Here is a 17,666-nt window from a genome sequence, read left to right as displayed (position 1 = left end):
TAAAACTAGATCTAAACAATTGGAAAAACATTGATTGCTCATGGGTGGGACGAGCTAACATAATAAAAATGACAATCCTACCCAAATTAATTTACTTATTTAGTGCCATACCCATTGAAGTTCTAAAAAACTTCTTTACTGAATTAGAAAAAACCATAACTAAGATCATTTGGAAGAACAAAAGATTAAGGATATCCAGGGAAATAATGAAAAAAAAATACAAAGGAGGGTGGCCTTGAAGTCCCAGATCTCAAACTATATTTTAAAGCAGTGGTCGTCAAAACAATTTGGTACTGGCTAAGAGACAGAAAGGAAGATCAGTGGAATAGACTTGGGGTAAGTGACCTCAGCAAGACAGTCTATGACAAGCCCAAAGGTCCCAGCTTTTGGGACAAAAATCTACTATTTGATAAAAACTGCTGGGAAAACTGGAAGACAGTGTGGGAGAGATTAGGTTTGGATCAATACCTCACACCCTACACCAAGATAAACTCAGAATGGGTGAATGACTTGAACATAAAGAAGGAAACTATAAGTAAATTAGGTGAACACAGAATAGTATACCTGTCAGACCTTTGGTAAGGGAAAGACTTTAAAACCAAGTAAGACTTAGAAAGAGTCACAAAATGTAAAATAAACAATTTTAACTACATCAAATTAAAAAGTTTTTTTTTTTACAAACAAAACCAATGTAACCAAATTGAGAAGGGAAGCAACAAATTGGGAAACAATTTTCATAACAAAATCCTCTGACAAAGGTCTTATTACTCAAATTTATAAAGAGCTAAATTAATTGTACAAAAAATCCAGCCATTCTCCAATTTATAAATGGGCAAGGGACATGAACAGGCAGTTTTCAGCCAAAGAAATCAATACTATTAATAAGCACATGAAAAAGTACTCTAAATCTCTTATAATCAGAGAGATGCAAATCAAAACAACTTTGAGGTATCACCTCACACCTAGCAGATTGGCTAACATGACAGCTATGGAAAGTAATGAATGCTGGAGGGGATGTGGCAAAGTTGGGACATTAATTCATTGCTGGTGGAGTTTTGAATTGATCCAACCATTCTGGAGGGCAATTTGGAACTATGCCCAAAGGGTGATAAAAGACTGTCTGTGTCTGCCCTTTGATCCAGCTATAGCACTGCTGGGTTTGTACCCCAAAGAGATAATAAGGAAAAAGACTTGTAAAAGAATATTCATAGCGGTACTCTTTGTGGTGGCCAAAAATTGGAAAATGAGGGGATGCCCTTCAATTGGGGAATGGCTGAACAAATTGTGGTATATGTGGGTGATGGAATACTATTGTGCTCAAAGGAATAATAAAGTGGAGGAATTCCATGGAGTCTGGAACAACCTCCAGGAAGTGATGCAGAGCAAAAGGAGCAGAACCAGGAAATCATTGTACACAGAGCCTGATAACACTGTGGTACAATTGAAGGTAATGGACTTCTCCATTAGGGACAATGCAATGTCCCTGAACAATCTGTAGGGATCTAAAAAACACTATCCACAAGCAGAGGATAAACTGTGGGAGTAAAAACACCGAGGAAAAGCAACTGCCTGACTACAGGGGTGGAGGGGATATGACTGAGGAGAGACTCTAAATGAACACTCCAATGCAAATACCAACAACACGGAAATGGGTTCGAGTCAAGAACACATGTGATACCCAGTGGAATCATGTGTCAGCTATGGGAGAGGTGGTGGGAGGAGGGGGGGAGGAAAAGAAAATGATTTTTGTTTCCAATGAATAATGTTTGGAAATGACCAAATAAAATAATGTTTAAATTGGAAAAAAAAAAGTTTTTTGGAAGTTCAATGGGTATGGCACTAAAGAGATAGAAAATTTGGGTAGGATGGTCATTTTTATTATATTAGCTCGTCCTACCCTTGAGCAGTTAATGTTTTTCCAATTGCTCAAGTCTAGTTTTAGTTGTGTGGAGAGTGTTTTGTAGTTGTGTTCATATAGTTCCTGTGTTTGTCTCGGGAGATAGATTCCTAAGTATTTTATTTTGTCAATGGTGATTTTGAATGGGATTTCTCTTTCTAATTCTTGCTGCTGAGATGTGTTGGAGATATATAGAAATGCTGATGACTTACGTGGGTTTATTTTGTATCTTGCAACTTTGCTAAAGTTGTTGATTATTTCCATTAGCTTTTTAGTTGATTCTCCAGGATTCTTTAAGTAGACCATCGTATCATCCGCAAAGAGTGACAGCTTGGCCTCTTCATTGCCTATTTTAATACCTTCAATTTCTTTTTCTTCTCTAATTGCTACTGCTAGTGTTTCTAGTAGACTGTTAAATAATAGAGGTGATCATGGGCATCCTTGTTTCACTCCTGATGATATTTAGAATGCATCTAGTTTATCCCCATTGCAGATGCGTAGAGGAGTTTAGAAAGAAGAATTCCCTGAAACTGAGCACACAACAAGCTTTTTATGCCTTGTGGAAATCTTGTTGCTGTCTCAAAACTCTCTTAACAACAAGCTGATTTAGGGTAAAGGGCTTCTACTTATAGGGCCTTCAGAAACTTAGCACACAAATGATATTTTTACTTAATTTTTTGAGATGTTCTGAAGAATAGGGGCTCATAAGAACTCTTTGAAGGGGTGAGTTAGGACATGAAAATGTTTTAGAATATTATTTGGGTTCTTGTTCAATTTTGGTTTTCTCAACTAATGCTACTCCTTTGAATCCTAGGAATTCACAGTAGCACAAAAGGATACTGTAGGTTATAGCCACTAGGGGGCAAAACAATTACATCTAAAGTATGAACAAGAAGTGACTAAAATAATTATCTTGTAAGGCTTGTGGCTCTTCCAATGGGCCTCTGAAACAAAATATAGTGTGACTAAGTTTTTAACAGATATCCCAAATCCTAATCCAAAAAGATGTCATTTTTAAAAGTAAATCTTTGGGAGGTTATCTATTTATCCTTTCAATGCTGCCACTGCTCAAGACATTTTGAAACTATAGAATGTGTTCAATGCCAATTTAAGAGGCAAAATAAGTCTTATTTTCTGTTATATTTCATTTCTGAGCAAAAAAGTGATATTATTCACACTGGATCATCCACCTCATTCACCAAACTTAATTTCAAAGAACTTTTTACCATTTCCAAGAATATAATTTAGGTAAAAAAAGACATAATTACTCCAAAAGTTCAAAAGAATATGCCATAGGTTCTGAAGCCAATTCTCAAAGGGAATTCCAGCACTTTTATGTAAGTACAGAATATTTATTTTAAAAAGGACATTCCTACCATATCTTCCATTTAAGGAGGAGGTCCAGAGCAACCATCTATCTCATCATCCCACCACCACCCAGCTGCAATACTAGTCTTTATTAGGCCTCCTCTCAGCCTCTTTTTATGTGTTGTCTTCCTCCTCATGGAAGAGATAATCTTTTCCTTTCTTTGTATCCCTAGCATTTAGCATGGTGCTTGTTACCTGGTAGATATTTAATAAATGTTTCTTGGCTGGGAAGACAAGGACAAAAATGAAGACACTCCCTGCCCGCAAGGAACTTATATGCACATGGGAGTGTGGATTGCAGAAATGACAAACAAATAAATATAAAACATCTACAGGAGGACCCTGGTTTACTTGAAATCAGCCTCAAATTAGGTATCTACAATTGGTAATAAAAAATAATGGCAGAAAAATATGCAAAATAAAAATTTAAATTCCATGCTAGATCCATGCCAATTTCTCAAGTAGTGTTGTCTCACAGCAGTTCACCAGGTTACCCTCATTCTTATTCTAAGAAGTGTTGGTGTGAGTTATTACACTGTTTTGTGCCAAACATTAGCCCCTGCATCAGTCTTTGTCCAGAATCTGTACTTGTAACAAATCATGTCTGAGTCAGAGTAGTACTTCTCTCAGTTTCATTAATGTTATTTAATTATTAATAATGGTCCTAAAAGTTTGCAGTGGAAAAGTAGTAAGATCAAAATAATGGGTCTGTCCCAAGAATGAAGACTCAGATTCTGTTTACTGAGTGGGCAAAATGGGTCTGTCCCAAGAATGAAGACTCAGATTCTGTTTACTGAGTGGGCACTAAAGTGAAGTCTGGTCAGGGATGGAATAGTCCTGAAGCTTAGGGGAACCTGGTTTATAAATTTCTTGGGGTCTTAGCTCCTCCTGTATTCTGGGATCATCCAGGGGGTGGCCTGCCCTTGGGGAGGAACTGGGAGTAGTTTTACACAAAAACCTGGAATCAGGAAATGCAAATACATGGGAAGGAGGGATACCTTTCAAGTCATCTTGCCTCTCAACAGCCTTGAAGCCTGAGGGCCAGCCCTGGTGGAAACACATTTCCTGTATCAATCCTCTCACACCAAGATTCCCCAGTGGAGGTCCAATATTCCTGGGAGTGAGTGGAGGACTCAGGACACTCCTCAGGAGGCAAAAGTCCAAGGCCAAAGTTAACAATTAGTCAGGCCCTAGGAGTTGTCTTTTAATTTGGTTTGGTCTTAGCCCTTGGGGTCCTCCTCTTCTATTATCTGTCCACCCCAGTGCCTCCATACAGGGGAATTCAAGTTCTTTCACCTTGAATATGTCACAAATGGTGGCTTTTATTCCCCTCTTGAGCCTCATTTCCATTTGTCTAACTCTTAACAGTCTTATGCTCCACTTCCTCACCGTCCTAACTTGCCTATTGTCAAACAAGTTGCTAAACTTCTTAATTTGTCCTCCTTTTGGATATAGTTGGGGGAAGAATCTGATTTTTCATTCTTATATCTGTTGACCCCCTGACGTGGGGGTCTGTAGTAATAACACTTAAGGGCGTGCCCCTTGGTTCCCTTGAAATGGTGGTGCAGGTAACTCCACCTGAACAGGATTGCAAAATGCTGAACTCTACACATCTGGGGACAAAAATACAGAAGGCTAACATCTCTTTCTCCAGTAGTCCACCACATGCAGGCCCTCTCTATAGCAAAGTTCCCAATAATTACATATTCCATTTCTACTATTCTTCCAAATCCTCTGGGCACCCCTCATTTGGAGCTCCAGGGACCAATGCTCCCATGTTTTTCACCTCTCTGATGACCTTCCCCTCCCCACCTCAAGGGGGTGAGTTGTACACTCATCAGGTGACCCTGGGAAAATCAACAGGGGAACCCAGTAATATTCCCTCCAGTTCCTGAGGATTCTACAGAAGACACCCCATTCTGGCAATGCTTACTCTCTTGACATCTCATCAACATGAGAGCAGACCCCAGTCATTGCCATAAGTTCTTTCTATCCTTTGGGAATAGGACATAGGAAATGGCTTGGGAAAACCAGTGAGGACATCAAACTTAACTGGCAAACCCCTAGTCTAACCACTCCATGACATTTCTATTCTCTCAGTCCTACATTTCCCTCAACCTGGCAGGAGCAAAGTCTATTGCTTGTATGGCACACCCTCAGGCCACAATCTACTTTTAGGTATCATTTCCCAAGAACACTGGGCTTTCCTTTCTCTGTGGAAATAACCTCTATCAATGGCTACACCCCACCCCACCCCAATGGTCTCTGCACCCTAGTCTATACCTTTCCCACAGCATCCTTGAAGAATCTTACCCTGTCCCCCCCTCCTTACTAAGGAACTACACTAGAGACTCTGCACCTGGTACTTCTCCTCAACATCCATTTTCCCCGGCATTTAGCCTGAGCCATCTAGAAATGCCCAGGGGAGGAACATTCTGAGGAAAGGCAAAGAGTTTCTAAAAATGGAAGAAGAAAATCCCTCAGACCCTCAATAAACCTAGCAATCTTCATCCTTGTAATTGCCATTCCATTGCCCCAACCAGACCTAGCTACTGCATTCAGTAAAGTTACACTTCCTGCCATTGACAGTCTTGAGACTTCATTCCTGGGCCAGACTCATCACCCATCATTCTGCAACCACAACTACCCAATCTTCATCTTCTTGATAAGGCCTACCAGAATTTCCATTTAGTTATAGCCACTGATCCCTGATCCTTTAACTTTTAACCCTTCCTCCTCTTGTCCTTGATTGGGGCAGCTCTACAACCCTCCCCAGCCTGAAGCAGATACAGAAGAAGAGACCCTAGATATAAAGAGTAGGGAATGATTGGGGGGTGGGGGAGTAGGCCAAGGGGATAATAGGAAACACAAATCAGTCTTTAGGCAATAACAAGAAGCAGTTGAAAGCCATAGTCCCTAGTCCAAGGGGGAAGCCCCTAGCCCCAAGCATGTGCCCTAGGAACACAAGATGTCTGAAATTTTCTGATATGTTATCCCCAAAACACACCACCAACTTGAAAGGTACCCACCTTCACCTGGTGGTTGCATTTCCTAATTTCAGGGTTTTTGTGTATAACTCCTCCTGTGTATAACAACTGCTCCCCAAGGGCAAGCCAAAGCCATCCCTGCAATCTCAGAATAGGGAGAAGCTGAGACCCTAAGAAATCCATATAAGCTGGCTTTCCCTAAGCCTCAGGTCAACTCACCTAATAAAGCTATACTTCCCACCATGGACAGAGTAAATCTTCATTCTTAGGACAAACCCATTATTCTGATGTCACTCTTTTTTGACCACAACAAAAGTAGGAGAGTAGTGATGCCAGTAGCTCAGATAAGTCTAAGAAAGCAAAGTATGTAAAGTGCCTAGGTATGTTTGTATAAGAAACTGAAACATTGTGGGATGGTCAAATGTAATAGACTTTGCAACTAATAACATTGCAATGATCCAGGACAACTCTGAGGGATTTATGAGAAAGAATGCTATCCACAGCTAGAGAAAGAACTGTGGGGGGTAGAAACACAGAAGAAAACATATAATTTATCACTTGTTTATATGGGTATATAATTTGGGGTTTGGGTTTTAAAAGATTACTTGATTACAAAAGTGAATAATAAGGAAAATGGGTTTTTAGTGACAATATATGTATAACTCAGGGAAATTGCTTGTCAACTCCATGCGTGGTGAGGGAAGAGAGAAGGGAAGCAATATGAATCATGTAACCACAGAAAAAAATTTTTAAATAAAATTTAAAATAAAAAAATAATGTGGCTCACTATTATACATGATTTTCAACTTACACAAAAGGTCTTGAAATGTATAGATCATATAAGCAATGACAAAATACTTCTGCAAGAAGTATATAAGTATTCACATCATAAGTATTGCAATTATATGCCATATTCAACCAAAAACCTTTCGAACTCAACACACTTTTCTAATGAAATAGGATTTTATCTCTTTCCAGACCAATATGCAAAAAATACCTAAAACAGAGCACTGTAAATAATAATACAAAACAATCTATCATGTCTAGCAACATTTTTTGGAGGTGAGAAAGTTATTTTATGAATTGTTTCATGTCCTGACAGTATACGTCCACACCACCCTCAATCAGGTCTCTTCCTTTGCTTTCCATCTCTACTTGATGGGCATTACTGCTATCCTGGGAGGGAGAATTGAGAACTATGTAGGGTTCATGGGAATAGGGTAGGGAGAATCCCAAGTTAGGTTTTGGGGAACAGAGGCTTCTGCCCTAATACTGGGAGACTTAAATATGCATACTGATATTCTCACAAATACACCAACTTCTCAGTTCTTCAAATGATTCATTAGACATATCCTGCTTCTTTAACTTCACCTTAGTTACACTCAAAAGTATGTTTTCCCATTGAAATAGAGTTCTATATATTCTCCGACAGCATACAAAAGTTACAACATATCTGAAGTATAGCACTATAACTAATAGTCTACAACCTAACCATCATGTCTAGCAATTTGGGGGAGTTGTTTTATGAATTGTTCCATCTTCCAATACCAGCAAACTCTCCCTTCCCTCAAACTCTCAACAGAGAACCTTATTTATATTTTATTGGGAAAAAAACCCCAGGATATTTAATGAGAAATTCTTTTTTTAACTTTCCTCACCTCATTTCACTCAAATGCCTTTTCCTACTGTCTCCTTTCATCCCTGTCTCATAAGAAAACACAGTCCTTCTTGACAAGGCAAATCCCTCTACATGCATAAGTCATCCCATTATTTTCACCCAATTGCCTCCTCTATCATCCCCACTCTCTCACCTATCTTTAGCCTCTCCCTGAATATTTGCCACTTCCCTACTGCCTTTAACATACTTATATCCTTCTCATTCTTAAAAAAAAAACCTTCACTTGATTCATCCACCCCGATAACTCTCAACCAGTATCTCTTCTTCCTTGTGACTAAGCTCCTTGACAAAACCATATAATCAGTGCTTTCATTTCCTTTTTTCTCATTCTCTTGATTGCAGTTTAGCTTCCAACTTTACCATTCAACTAAAACTCCAAGAGTCCAAAGCTTAAGATCTTTTAAATGAATTTTAGAAAAAGATAATTACCAACAGCCTGGACTAGGAAAGAGGATCTTTTGGAGAAGATGCTGTGGGGATGCTTGCAGAGACTGGACATTATATCAGGAGATTTGGAATGAACTTTTGGATATAATAAACTGAATTGGGGGGGTGAGCCCACCGTTTATCTTGATTGTAAACTCTTATGCCAAAGGGGAGTGCCCTTTAATTGACTTTTTGTCAATATGCCTATCAATCATTTTTCCTTTCTCTCTTTCTCTTTTCTTCCCCAAAACTGTTTTAACTCCCTCCATGAATTGTACAATGTCTTTTCTATTTTTATGGCCCCTGGTGAGAAAATCCTAAATGTATAGATTGCATATATAACACCTGGGAGACCCAACATGTTAATCTCTCAAAGAAACATGCTGGTCTCCCAAAATATCAGTGGGGGACTGTGTGAAGTAAATTATTTAGGAGACTTAATCCCGAGTATAGAGTCTGGCCCTGGCATCCTGGCATGAGCATGAGTGTCAACATGCAACGTTGCCACAAAGGAAGGACCTAGTGGGGTTTAAAAGGCAAGTACAGGAAGGAGAGGAACTTTTTACTTCCACTCTTGAATAGACTGACTCCCTGAGCTAGCACCTGGCAAGAAGCAGTGCAGCATAAAGGGGACCACACTGGGCTGAAATCTGGGACCTGATCTCACCTTAACTTAGAAAAGCTGAGGCCTCTCTCTACCTCTATCAAACTCTCTCTCTCTCTCTCTCTCTCTCTCTCTCTCTCTCTCTCTCTCTCTCTCTCTCTCTCTCTCTCTCTGTGTCTCTCTCTCTCTCTCTCTCTCTCTCTCTCAAATAATAAATGCTTATAACTCTGGAGCTGAGCCTCCAGACCACATTCTATTTGTTAAATCTGGGACCTGATCTCACCTTAACTTAGAAAAGCTGAGGCCTCTCTCTACCTCTATCAAACTCTCTCTCTCTCTCTCTCTCTCTCTCTCTCTCTCTCTCTCTCTCTCTCTCTCTCTCTCTCTCTAATAATAAATGCTTATAACTCTGGAGCTGAGCCTCCAGACCACATTCTATTTGTTACAGACCACCTGCTCTCCTTTCTTGTATCCATGCACTAGTTATTGCATCTCTGAGAAATCCAATTTATCTTGTATATAAGTTATTTGAATATAGTTAGATTGTGAGCTTCATGAGGGTAAGGACTGTTTTTTGCCCTTTTCCCCCAATATTTAGCACAATGTCTGTCATATAGTAAATACTGACTGATCTATTCTATGCTAAGAATAATAATGTTGCATATAGTGTCCAAGCTGTGAATTTTAGATTTACTCCACCCTGCTTAGTCTTTAGAAATTCTAGCAACCAGGAATGTATACACCCCTACATAAGGATTAAGTGTTGAGGAGGATGGCTTATGACCAACATGTGCTAGCAAGTAGCAAATAAGAAAATAACTGACAGACTCCCTGGGCTGTCCTAATTCAAGCCTAAGCTACCATTGGTACATGTGAGATGTAGGAAGTGATGTAAAGAACTGTCTATATATTGTGTCACTTCCTTTCTCCACCCTCTCTCTCAGAGATGTTGGGAGCTCCTGGAGGCGGTTTGGCTTTTGTGGCTTGGCAGTGAGGTTACTGGGAGAAGCTTTGTAGCATGGTTAAGTGAGGTATCTATCTTCCCTGAGCAATCTTGGTGAGTGGCTGCTGATTCCTCCTTTCCTTTACCTCCTAAAGCACTATCCTCTTAGAAGGCACCTCATCTCATAGTAGACCTTGTGGCTGGAAGTCGAGCTAGATTTAATCTTCTGAGGAGGCCTTGTGGCTGAGTTCTCTGAACTTCCCTTGGCTTAGGTTAGGCCAGAGAAATCTTATACCCCTTCCTCTCTTCTTAATTTCTTCCTACTGTTGTAATTAAACCACCATAAAAATCCCAAACTGACGAGTATTTTATTGGGATGGAATTTAATCCCTGGCAACCACTAAAATAATATATTCAGTCAACAACCCCTAATTTTTACCCCTTAAAAAAGCATGACTGTCTGCTTCTATGAATAAATGACTCTATTATGCAAAGTCACAAGACTAGGGCTCACTAAACTAACAAGTTCAAGAAAAAAAGGTTTGGTTGAGTCAGTAGGTGGGAATTGGAGAATTGTTCTAAAGAGGCAACATGGTGGAGTGGCTAGAATTGTATTTGAGTCATAAAGGCATCAGTTTAATTTATAGGATAATATCTGTTTCACAGGGTAATTGTGATGATCAAATAAAATATATGAAGTATTTTGCAAATCTGAGAGAGTCATATGTTAGCTGTTGTTATTCTGACTGGGTAAATCCACAAAAACACATAACTCTTGATGATGTTTAGTGCTACCCCACAGAGAGAGGTAGAACTGAGAAATAAAAAGTGTTTGTTTTTGAGAACCATAGTCAGCATTTATACATCCCTTCACCTTGCATAAGCTAGAGGAAGGTGAGCATAGGACTCTATAGGGCTAGATCCTTGTTGATGAACATAATCAGGTAAAATAGTCATCAATGTCACTTTGTTGTTAAACTAATTGTGCATATAAGGAATTTGAGGTGCAAAGAAGTTAAGTTGTGGATTGATGGCTAAACTAAAAAAAGAGATGGAATTTTTTACACATGTCTTCCTGACACCAAGTTCAATAATACTCTTTCCAAAAGTCAGAGCCTACCTATATCTTTATTATATAGATGGAAAACCACAAGGAAGTCATTTTCCAAAGGTTACAAAGTGACATAGTACCTAAGGTGGAAAGGAAAAAAAGTCACATTTAGCAGAATCAGTTCCCCATAAGGATGTGCTGCCATTTTTTCTCAATTCATTAAGTCAGTCCACTTCTTCCCAAGAGCAGAATAAGAAAAGCATGGAAAACACTACATATGAGGCTACTTGAAGTTGTCATAAGTACCTGCAGCAAAACAAAAGAAATATAAAACGTCCTTGTACTTTAGATAAAAGTCATTATAGTAAATCTCATTTATTGACTTGTATGAACCAGGAAAATAATATACACTATGACTACAATAATGTAAATGAAAAGCATATTGACCTAGCTGCATGACCTCAGCAAGTCACTTTATCCCAATTGCTTAGTCCTTACTGCTCTTCTGTCTTGGAACTGATATTTAGTATCAATTCTTTTTTTTTTTTAAACCCTTACCTTCCGTCTTGGAGTCAATACTGTGTATTGGCTCCAAGGCAGAAGAGTGGTAAGGGCTAGGCAAGTGACTTGCCCAGGGTCACACAGCTGGGAAGTGTCTGAGGTCAGATTTGAACCTAAGACCTCCCGTCTCTAGGCCTGGTTCTCAATACACTGAGTCACCCAGCTGCCCTTTAGTATCAATTCTAAGACAGAAGGTAAGGGTTTAAAAAAACTCTTTGAACTAAAGCTGAAATATGGCTAATGTTTTACATGATTTCATATGTATAATGTGTATTATATTTCCTTCTCAAACGGTAGAAGGGAAGAGACAGGAAGAAAGAGAATTTGGAGCTAAAAATAATTTTTTAATTAAAAGAAATTATTTTTTTAAATTAAGTTAAAAATTTTTATTAAAAGAAATGAAGCTAAAAGCTTTGTCTATAATGACTAATCTTGGGCCCAAGAAAGTAGATAAAGAAATATGCTTCTTTCCACTGGAAAATGTTGAGAACAGATGGGAGAATGAATGCAGAATGTTGTATATGTTATTGGACATCATGTTGGTTGGTTTTTCTTTAACTGTTGTTTTTTTGTTACCCTTGAAAGGTCATTGGGAGAGTGAAAAAAGAAAAAAATTTCTTGAAGTATAGAAAAAGCATAAAGAAAATGTGAAGAAACTTTCAAAAAAGAAATAGTACCTAAAATAAATGTACTTTTTTTAATTGACTGAACACAAAGTACATGGAATTTTCCAATTATAATTGCTACTATATTTTATTTTCCCAGGCTTTAAGAAGAAGTTGCAAGGGACTTATAATGTTTAAACATATTATCTAAAGAAGAAAAAAGCCCTAACATCTTGCTACATTACTCACTAGAATCCAGATGAAGCTATACTATATATATATATATATATATATTAACACCTTGAATAAAAGAGAATTGAAATGATAATAGCCTAACGAAACAGATAACACTTAATGTCTTCTCTTGTCCAAAAGGTTCCACCTATAGGATTCCAATTCAAGCTTGAAGGTTCAGAACAAATGTTGCCCCCTCTTTCACAAAACCTTCCCAACAGTCTCAGCTACAAATAACCCCTTTGCCATCTAAACTAAAATAAGTACTTAACATCATGTAATTTCAAATTTTATATTACTCTATAGTTATTTGTGTGTATATCTCATCTCTCCTACTAGGCCATAAACTCCATTGAGGGGGAACCATCTTATTTTCTGTATTCTCTCCCCTCTTCTTCTCCCCAATCTGCCACAGTCTCTCCGAAGTACCTATTTAGCAATATGTCTTGCATAGTAAGAGCTCAATATAAGTTTTTTGAATGAATGAATGAATTTTGAATTAATGAATGCTAACAAAAAGAGCACTGTGTAGACAGAATATCTAGGTTCAAATTTCAACTTTGTTACTATATGGCCTTAGGTAAATAAAGTTAATTTTACCTCTCTAGACTTCAGGTGACTTATCTATAAAATGTAGTTTAGATGGGATAATTTTTAAGGTCCCTTCAAGTTCAACATCAATCCTATGTGGCTGTGAATACATATGAATCCTGTATTTTACTTATGCTACAACTTTAAAAAAAGATGACCTTTAAGAAATCTCAGTTTAATTGAGGGAACAGGGCTATTCTTTGGACATAATTATCTTGAACCTAATGCAGGTAGCAATATAAATGGCACTACTTCCCATCTCCATGAAGCCAATATGAGAGCAAAAGTAATAATAGTATTTTTTCATCTAGAATATTTTAAGTACCCTATGAATTGGAAATCTAGCCCTCAACTTTTTGGGAGTATGTGTCCTTCAGACCAGTGATGTAAAGCTTGAATAAAAACAGAATGCACTGAACTGTACATATGGATCCCTGTGAGCCTCTTATTGGCTTAGGCATATTATTAACATTACGTTCTATTGCATTTTTATTATTTTGTTAAATATTTTAAACTGGTTCAAGCTGTACTTGGAAGTATTGACCAGTAGCAGTCTGTGGGTTTGACACTTCTGCTTTAGACTATTTCCTTAACAAAGTTAGGGTTTTATAAATGTTTAAGCCAAGAGTTTCAAAGAGAAAAATTGGGGGTTGCACTTGTCAATTAGTAAATTTCTATTTAGAATTACAATACTATTACTTATTGATATCTGTTGAAAGAGATTCAGTTAGTATCATTTAAGAGAATATGAAAAATTATCCTTCTATTTTAGGGTCAGGTGGCTGTTGGGGAGGATAGGAATGATATTTGTTACTTTATATTACTCTCAAGACATTAATTAAGGAACTGATTATTTCAACACTGGTAATTCAATAGTCTGGTAGTTTCTAGGGATACCAATGTAGTATATGCCAGATTTCCAATACACTAATTTTATTCTTCTTTAGATTTTTAAACAATGAAAACTTTTTACAACCAATTCTATCTTCATAGCTACAGATGGGAACTGTGTTTGAACCCCTGATCTCCTCTTCCTTAGGCCTTTTAATATATTTTTTTTTAATTTTAAATTTTAAATAGCTTCAAAATCTAGTCTTAGTGATTAGAAAAAGCAGAAAAGGCTTCCAAAAATACCATACCTGTTTCTGCAAAGCAAGCTCTCCATCTAGTTCCTGGAGTTTTCTTTCCAACTGCCACTTCAACTTTTCATATTGTTCTCGATGGTGGTCGATTTCACAGTTCTTGTTACTACAAAAGAAAAGGAGGCAATAAAAGAAATCATAAGTAAGGTTAGACATAAAGAACCTCAGAATTCTTGTTAAATATCACTTACCAAGGATTTTGTTGAAAGGGTTTTTTAAATCATATAATAAGCATTTAAGTGTATTTTATATACATATAGCATATGCATATATTTTGTAATCATAAAGGGTTACTATTTTCCTTTATACTCAAATAGGACCAAAATGAGAACATAATGCTGGGGTCAATGAACAAAGTGTCTAACTGTGGTTGACCAGACCATTATAAGCTCAGAAGGCTCTCCTGTAGTAAGGTACAAATAGCCCATTTGAGATGGAGAGACGGAGATGTTTCTAAATTTGCACATCTCATGTTTCTTTTGAGCTACTGCAATTCTGCTTCATTCATGTTGGAGCCAAGATGGTGGAAAAGGAACCCTCCTGTTCTTTCCCAAATTACTCTCCAAACCAATTTTGTTTAACACCTCAAAATAAATTCTGGAGTGTCAGAAACAACAAAAAGATATGGTAAAGCAATTTTTTAGGCCAAGACAACTCAGAAAGTTGACAAGAAAAGTACATTGCACCAGGGTGGGAAAAGAGGGTAGACCAGCCTACCAAGGCAGGCCGCACCTCAGCAAGCCAGCATATGTCTCAGGGGAGGTTGAACCAGCAACAAGGACTTTTAAAGCTCAGACAATTACTTCTAAAGCTCAGACAATTAACATTAATTATATTCATAATTTCTTAAAAGCATAGTAATGTACCATGATATGTAAATCCATTCCTCAGGCAATACACATCTATTTTTTTTTTCCTGTATTTTGTCACTACAAAAAATGCTGCTGTAGGCATTTTGGTGTATATGGAGGCTTTTATTTTTTAATTATTAGTGACCTCCTTAAGGTATGTAGCAGAATCACTTAGTCACTTTATTTGCCTGATTCTAAAGTGTTTTCCAAAATTATTGTACTGACTTACAGCTCTGCCAATAATGGACATGTCCATTTTCTTATAACCTTTCCAACACTGATTTTGTAAACTTTATCAAATTACTGGGTCAGAGTTGTTTTGATTTGCATTTCTCTTAAGTCATATTAAGTTAAGTAAATATCCATTTACTATGCAAAAACAGTCCTAGCCCTCAAGGAAATCACAGTCTAATGGGAGAGACAACATTCAAGCAATTATGTACAAACAAGATATATACAGGATAAGTTAGAGATAATGAGAGAAGACACTAGCATTATGTAAGTCTGAGAAGACTTCATGTAGAAGGTGAGATTTTAGGTGAATTTTAAAAATCAGGCAAAGGTGGGATGGGGCACAAGGTGTAAGAAGACTGGAAAAGTAGGAGGGGGACAAGATATGAAAGGGTTTAGAAGCCAGAGGATTTTATATTTGATGCTGAAGGTAAAAGGAAGCTTTTCTGCTTCCTTTTCCCCATTAGACTGCAAGTTCTTTGAGGGCAAAGAGTATCTTTTTCCTTTTTGTCTCCCCAGAGTTTAGCACAGTGACTAGCACTTAAAATATGTTTAATAATAAATCTTTATTGACTGACTCTAAATCTATATAATTGAATTTTGAACTAGGGTAATCAATCCTATTCTACTAAGATGTCACAATGCTAATTCAATCCATTAGAATAACAAAAATGGAAATTGGTGCTTGTTGGAGAAGATGTAGGAGGCTAAGTAGATTAGTGCACAATTATGGAATCTGGGACATAGTTCAACCGTCCTGGAAAAAAATTTGAATCTATATAAAAAGTCACTAAATTTTGCGTTCTTTTATCTCAGTGAGATTTCTACTAAGCATGTAACCTGAAATGACCAAAGAAAAAGAAAAATGAACCATGTATAAGGAAAATACAGAACAGTTTTCACTGTGGCAAAGAAATGTTAATAAAATAGGTAACCATCAGTTAGGGAATGGCTGGGTTAAGTTATGTAATGTAAAAATAATATAACTGCAAAAATGATGAAAGGGAGAGATTCAGAGAAAATTGGGAAGACATGTATAAACCAATGTAGAGAAAAGTAAACAGAAACCAGAGAACAACTTAAATTCTAGCAACAAATCTGATGAGACACCATCCAATACAAATCTTTTTCGCTTTTATTTAGTCAAGAGAGTAGTTATAGATTATATATTTCTTAGCAGTCCAAGTTCATATCCTACCAAAAGGAAAAAAGCCTGGCCTGGAAGTCACCAGCAGAATCACATTCAAATATATAAGGATAGCACATTTTCAACAAAGGGGGAAAAATGTTACAAAAGGGGATTAGGTATCCAGGTTAACCAAAAAAGCCTATTTAACTCGTTATATAACTCAATTATAAAACCTAATCCTCATAATATTGTTTTTATGGGAAGGGCTATCAATTCTAGCTCAATATATTATTAACACATTTCACTTTCAGTGGGCAGGTCTGGCAAAAGATTAGTTGTTCTAAAGTTAACAACTGAACTGGGAGGACTCTAGTGGTAGTACTACAGCTATTCCTATATGAGGGTCATTCACAAGCATAGTTTGAAACATCAAGTGTAGTTAAATTACCTAGCCAGAAGGTGGCTCCACATAAATCTAAACTGGATAACAACACCATTAAGCTAATGTTGTTCACATAATATAGGCACTAAGAAATGGATAGTCAGACTTCTAATCTAAACTGGGAGAAAGACTACCCAGCTCCTACAACTTACTATAGAAAAACTCTATAAAGTTTGCTGTAGATTGAATAATGATCAAGAAATTAATTGAGCAAATTCTTCCATCACAAAAATGAACCAAAAATTCCCAAAACTCTATGGGCAATAGAAAAGTAGACCTGTCAACAGGGCCAGTGATAGGGTAGACTACAGGAGAACCTGGACTTGATATCTCCAAGCAGCAAGAATAGAAGGTTCCTTTGAGAAAGCCTAATAGTGTTTAACCATGGAAAGCCTAGAAGGCAATCAGCACAGTGCTCGGACAAGGAGAGCCCAGGGACTCTGATGTCCCTAATGCTGAATTCTGAGAAAGCCATAAAGACCCAGGGTTCTAAACCTTAACAACCTAGAAGGGGCTGACTCAGAAAGGCAGAGAGCAAACCAAAGAACCAAGGGTGATTCTGAGCATATTACTCAAAAACTCACTGAACCTGGCACAAAAACCTCAATTCAGAAACTTGAAGCTGAAGAGATGAGTAAATCACAAAAACCACAGAACAATAACAAAAATTTTTACAAATTTAGAGGTCCCATAAAAGAAGGAATAATTAAAAACTACAAGCAAAGATTCAGTGAAAAAAAGGGAGGGTAATATTTGGGAGGGAATGGCTACAAATAAAACAATTTTCCTGATCCTGCAGAAGAGATTAAAAGGGAAGAAAATAATTAGAAACTAAAGAGATTGCCTCTTGGATAACTGGGGAATTAATAAACTGTGGTATTTGAGTAAAACATTACAAATGACAAAAAAAGATGATTTCATAGTAT

General features: G+C 37.3%; 1 protein-coding gene across 13 annotated transcripts in view; it reads right to left on the bottom strand.

The window, feature by feature from the left end:
- The window catches only part of CCDC57 (coiled-coil domain containing 57), a 323,421-nt gene that overhangs the window by 223,472 nt on the left and 82,283 nt on the right, over positions 1–17,666 (bottom strand). For all 13 annotated transcript variants that reach the window (XM_007482813.3, XM_056817294.1, XM_056817295.1 and 10 more), the window contains exon 3: positions 14,085–14,193. In XM_007482813.3, the coding sequence (XP_007482875.1) occupies positions 14,085–14,193 (109 nt within the window). The remainder of the gene's footprint in view (positions 1–14,084; positions 14,194–17,666) is intronic.

Source organism: Monodelphis domestica, chromosome 2 (genome assembly GCF_027887165.1).
Source record: "Monodelphis domestica isolate mMonDom1 chromosome 2, mMonDom1.pri, whole genome shotgun sequence".
In the NCBI taxonomy this organism is placed as follows: domain Eukaryota; kingdom Metazoa; phylum Chordata; class Mammalia; order Didelphimorphia; family Didelphidae; genus Monodelphis; species Monodelphis domestica.
Note: the sequence above shows the minus strand (reverse complement) of the source record. Positions and strands in the feature narration are given on the sequence as shown.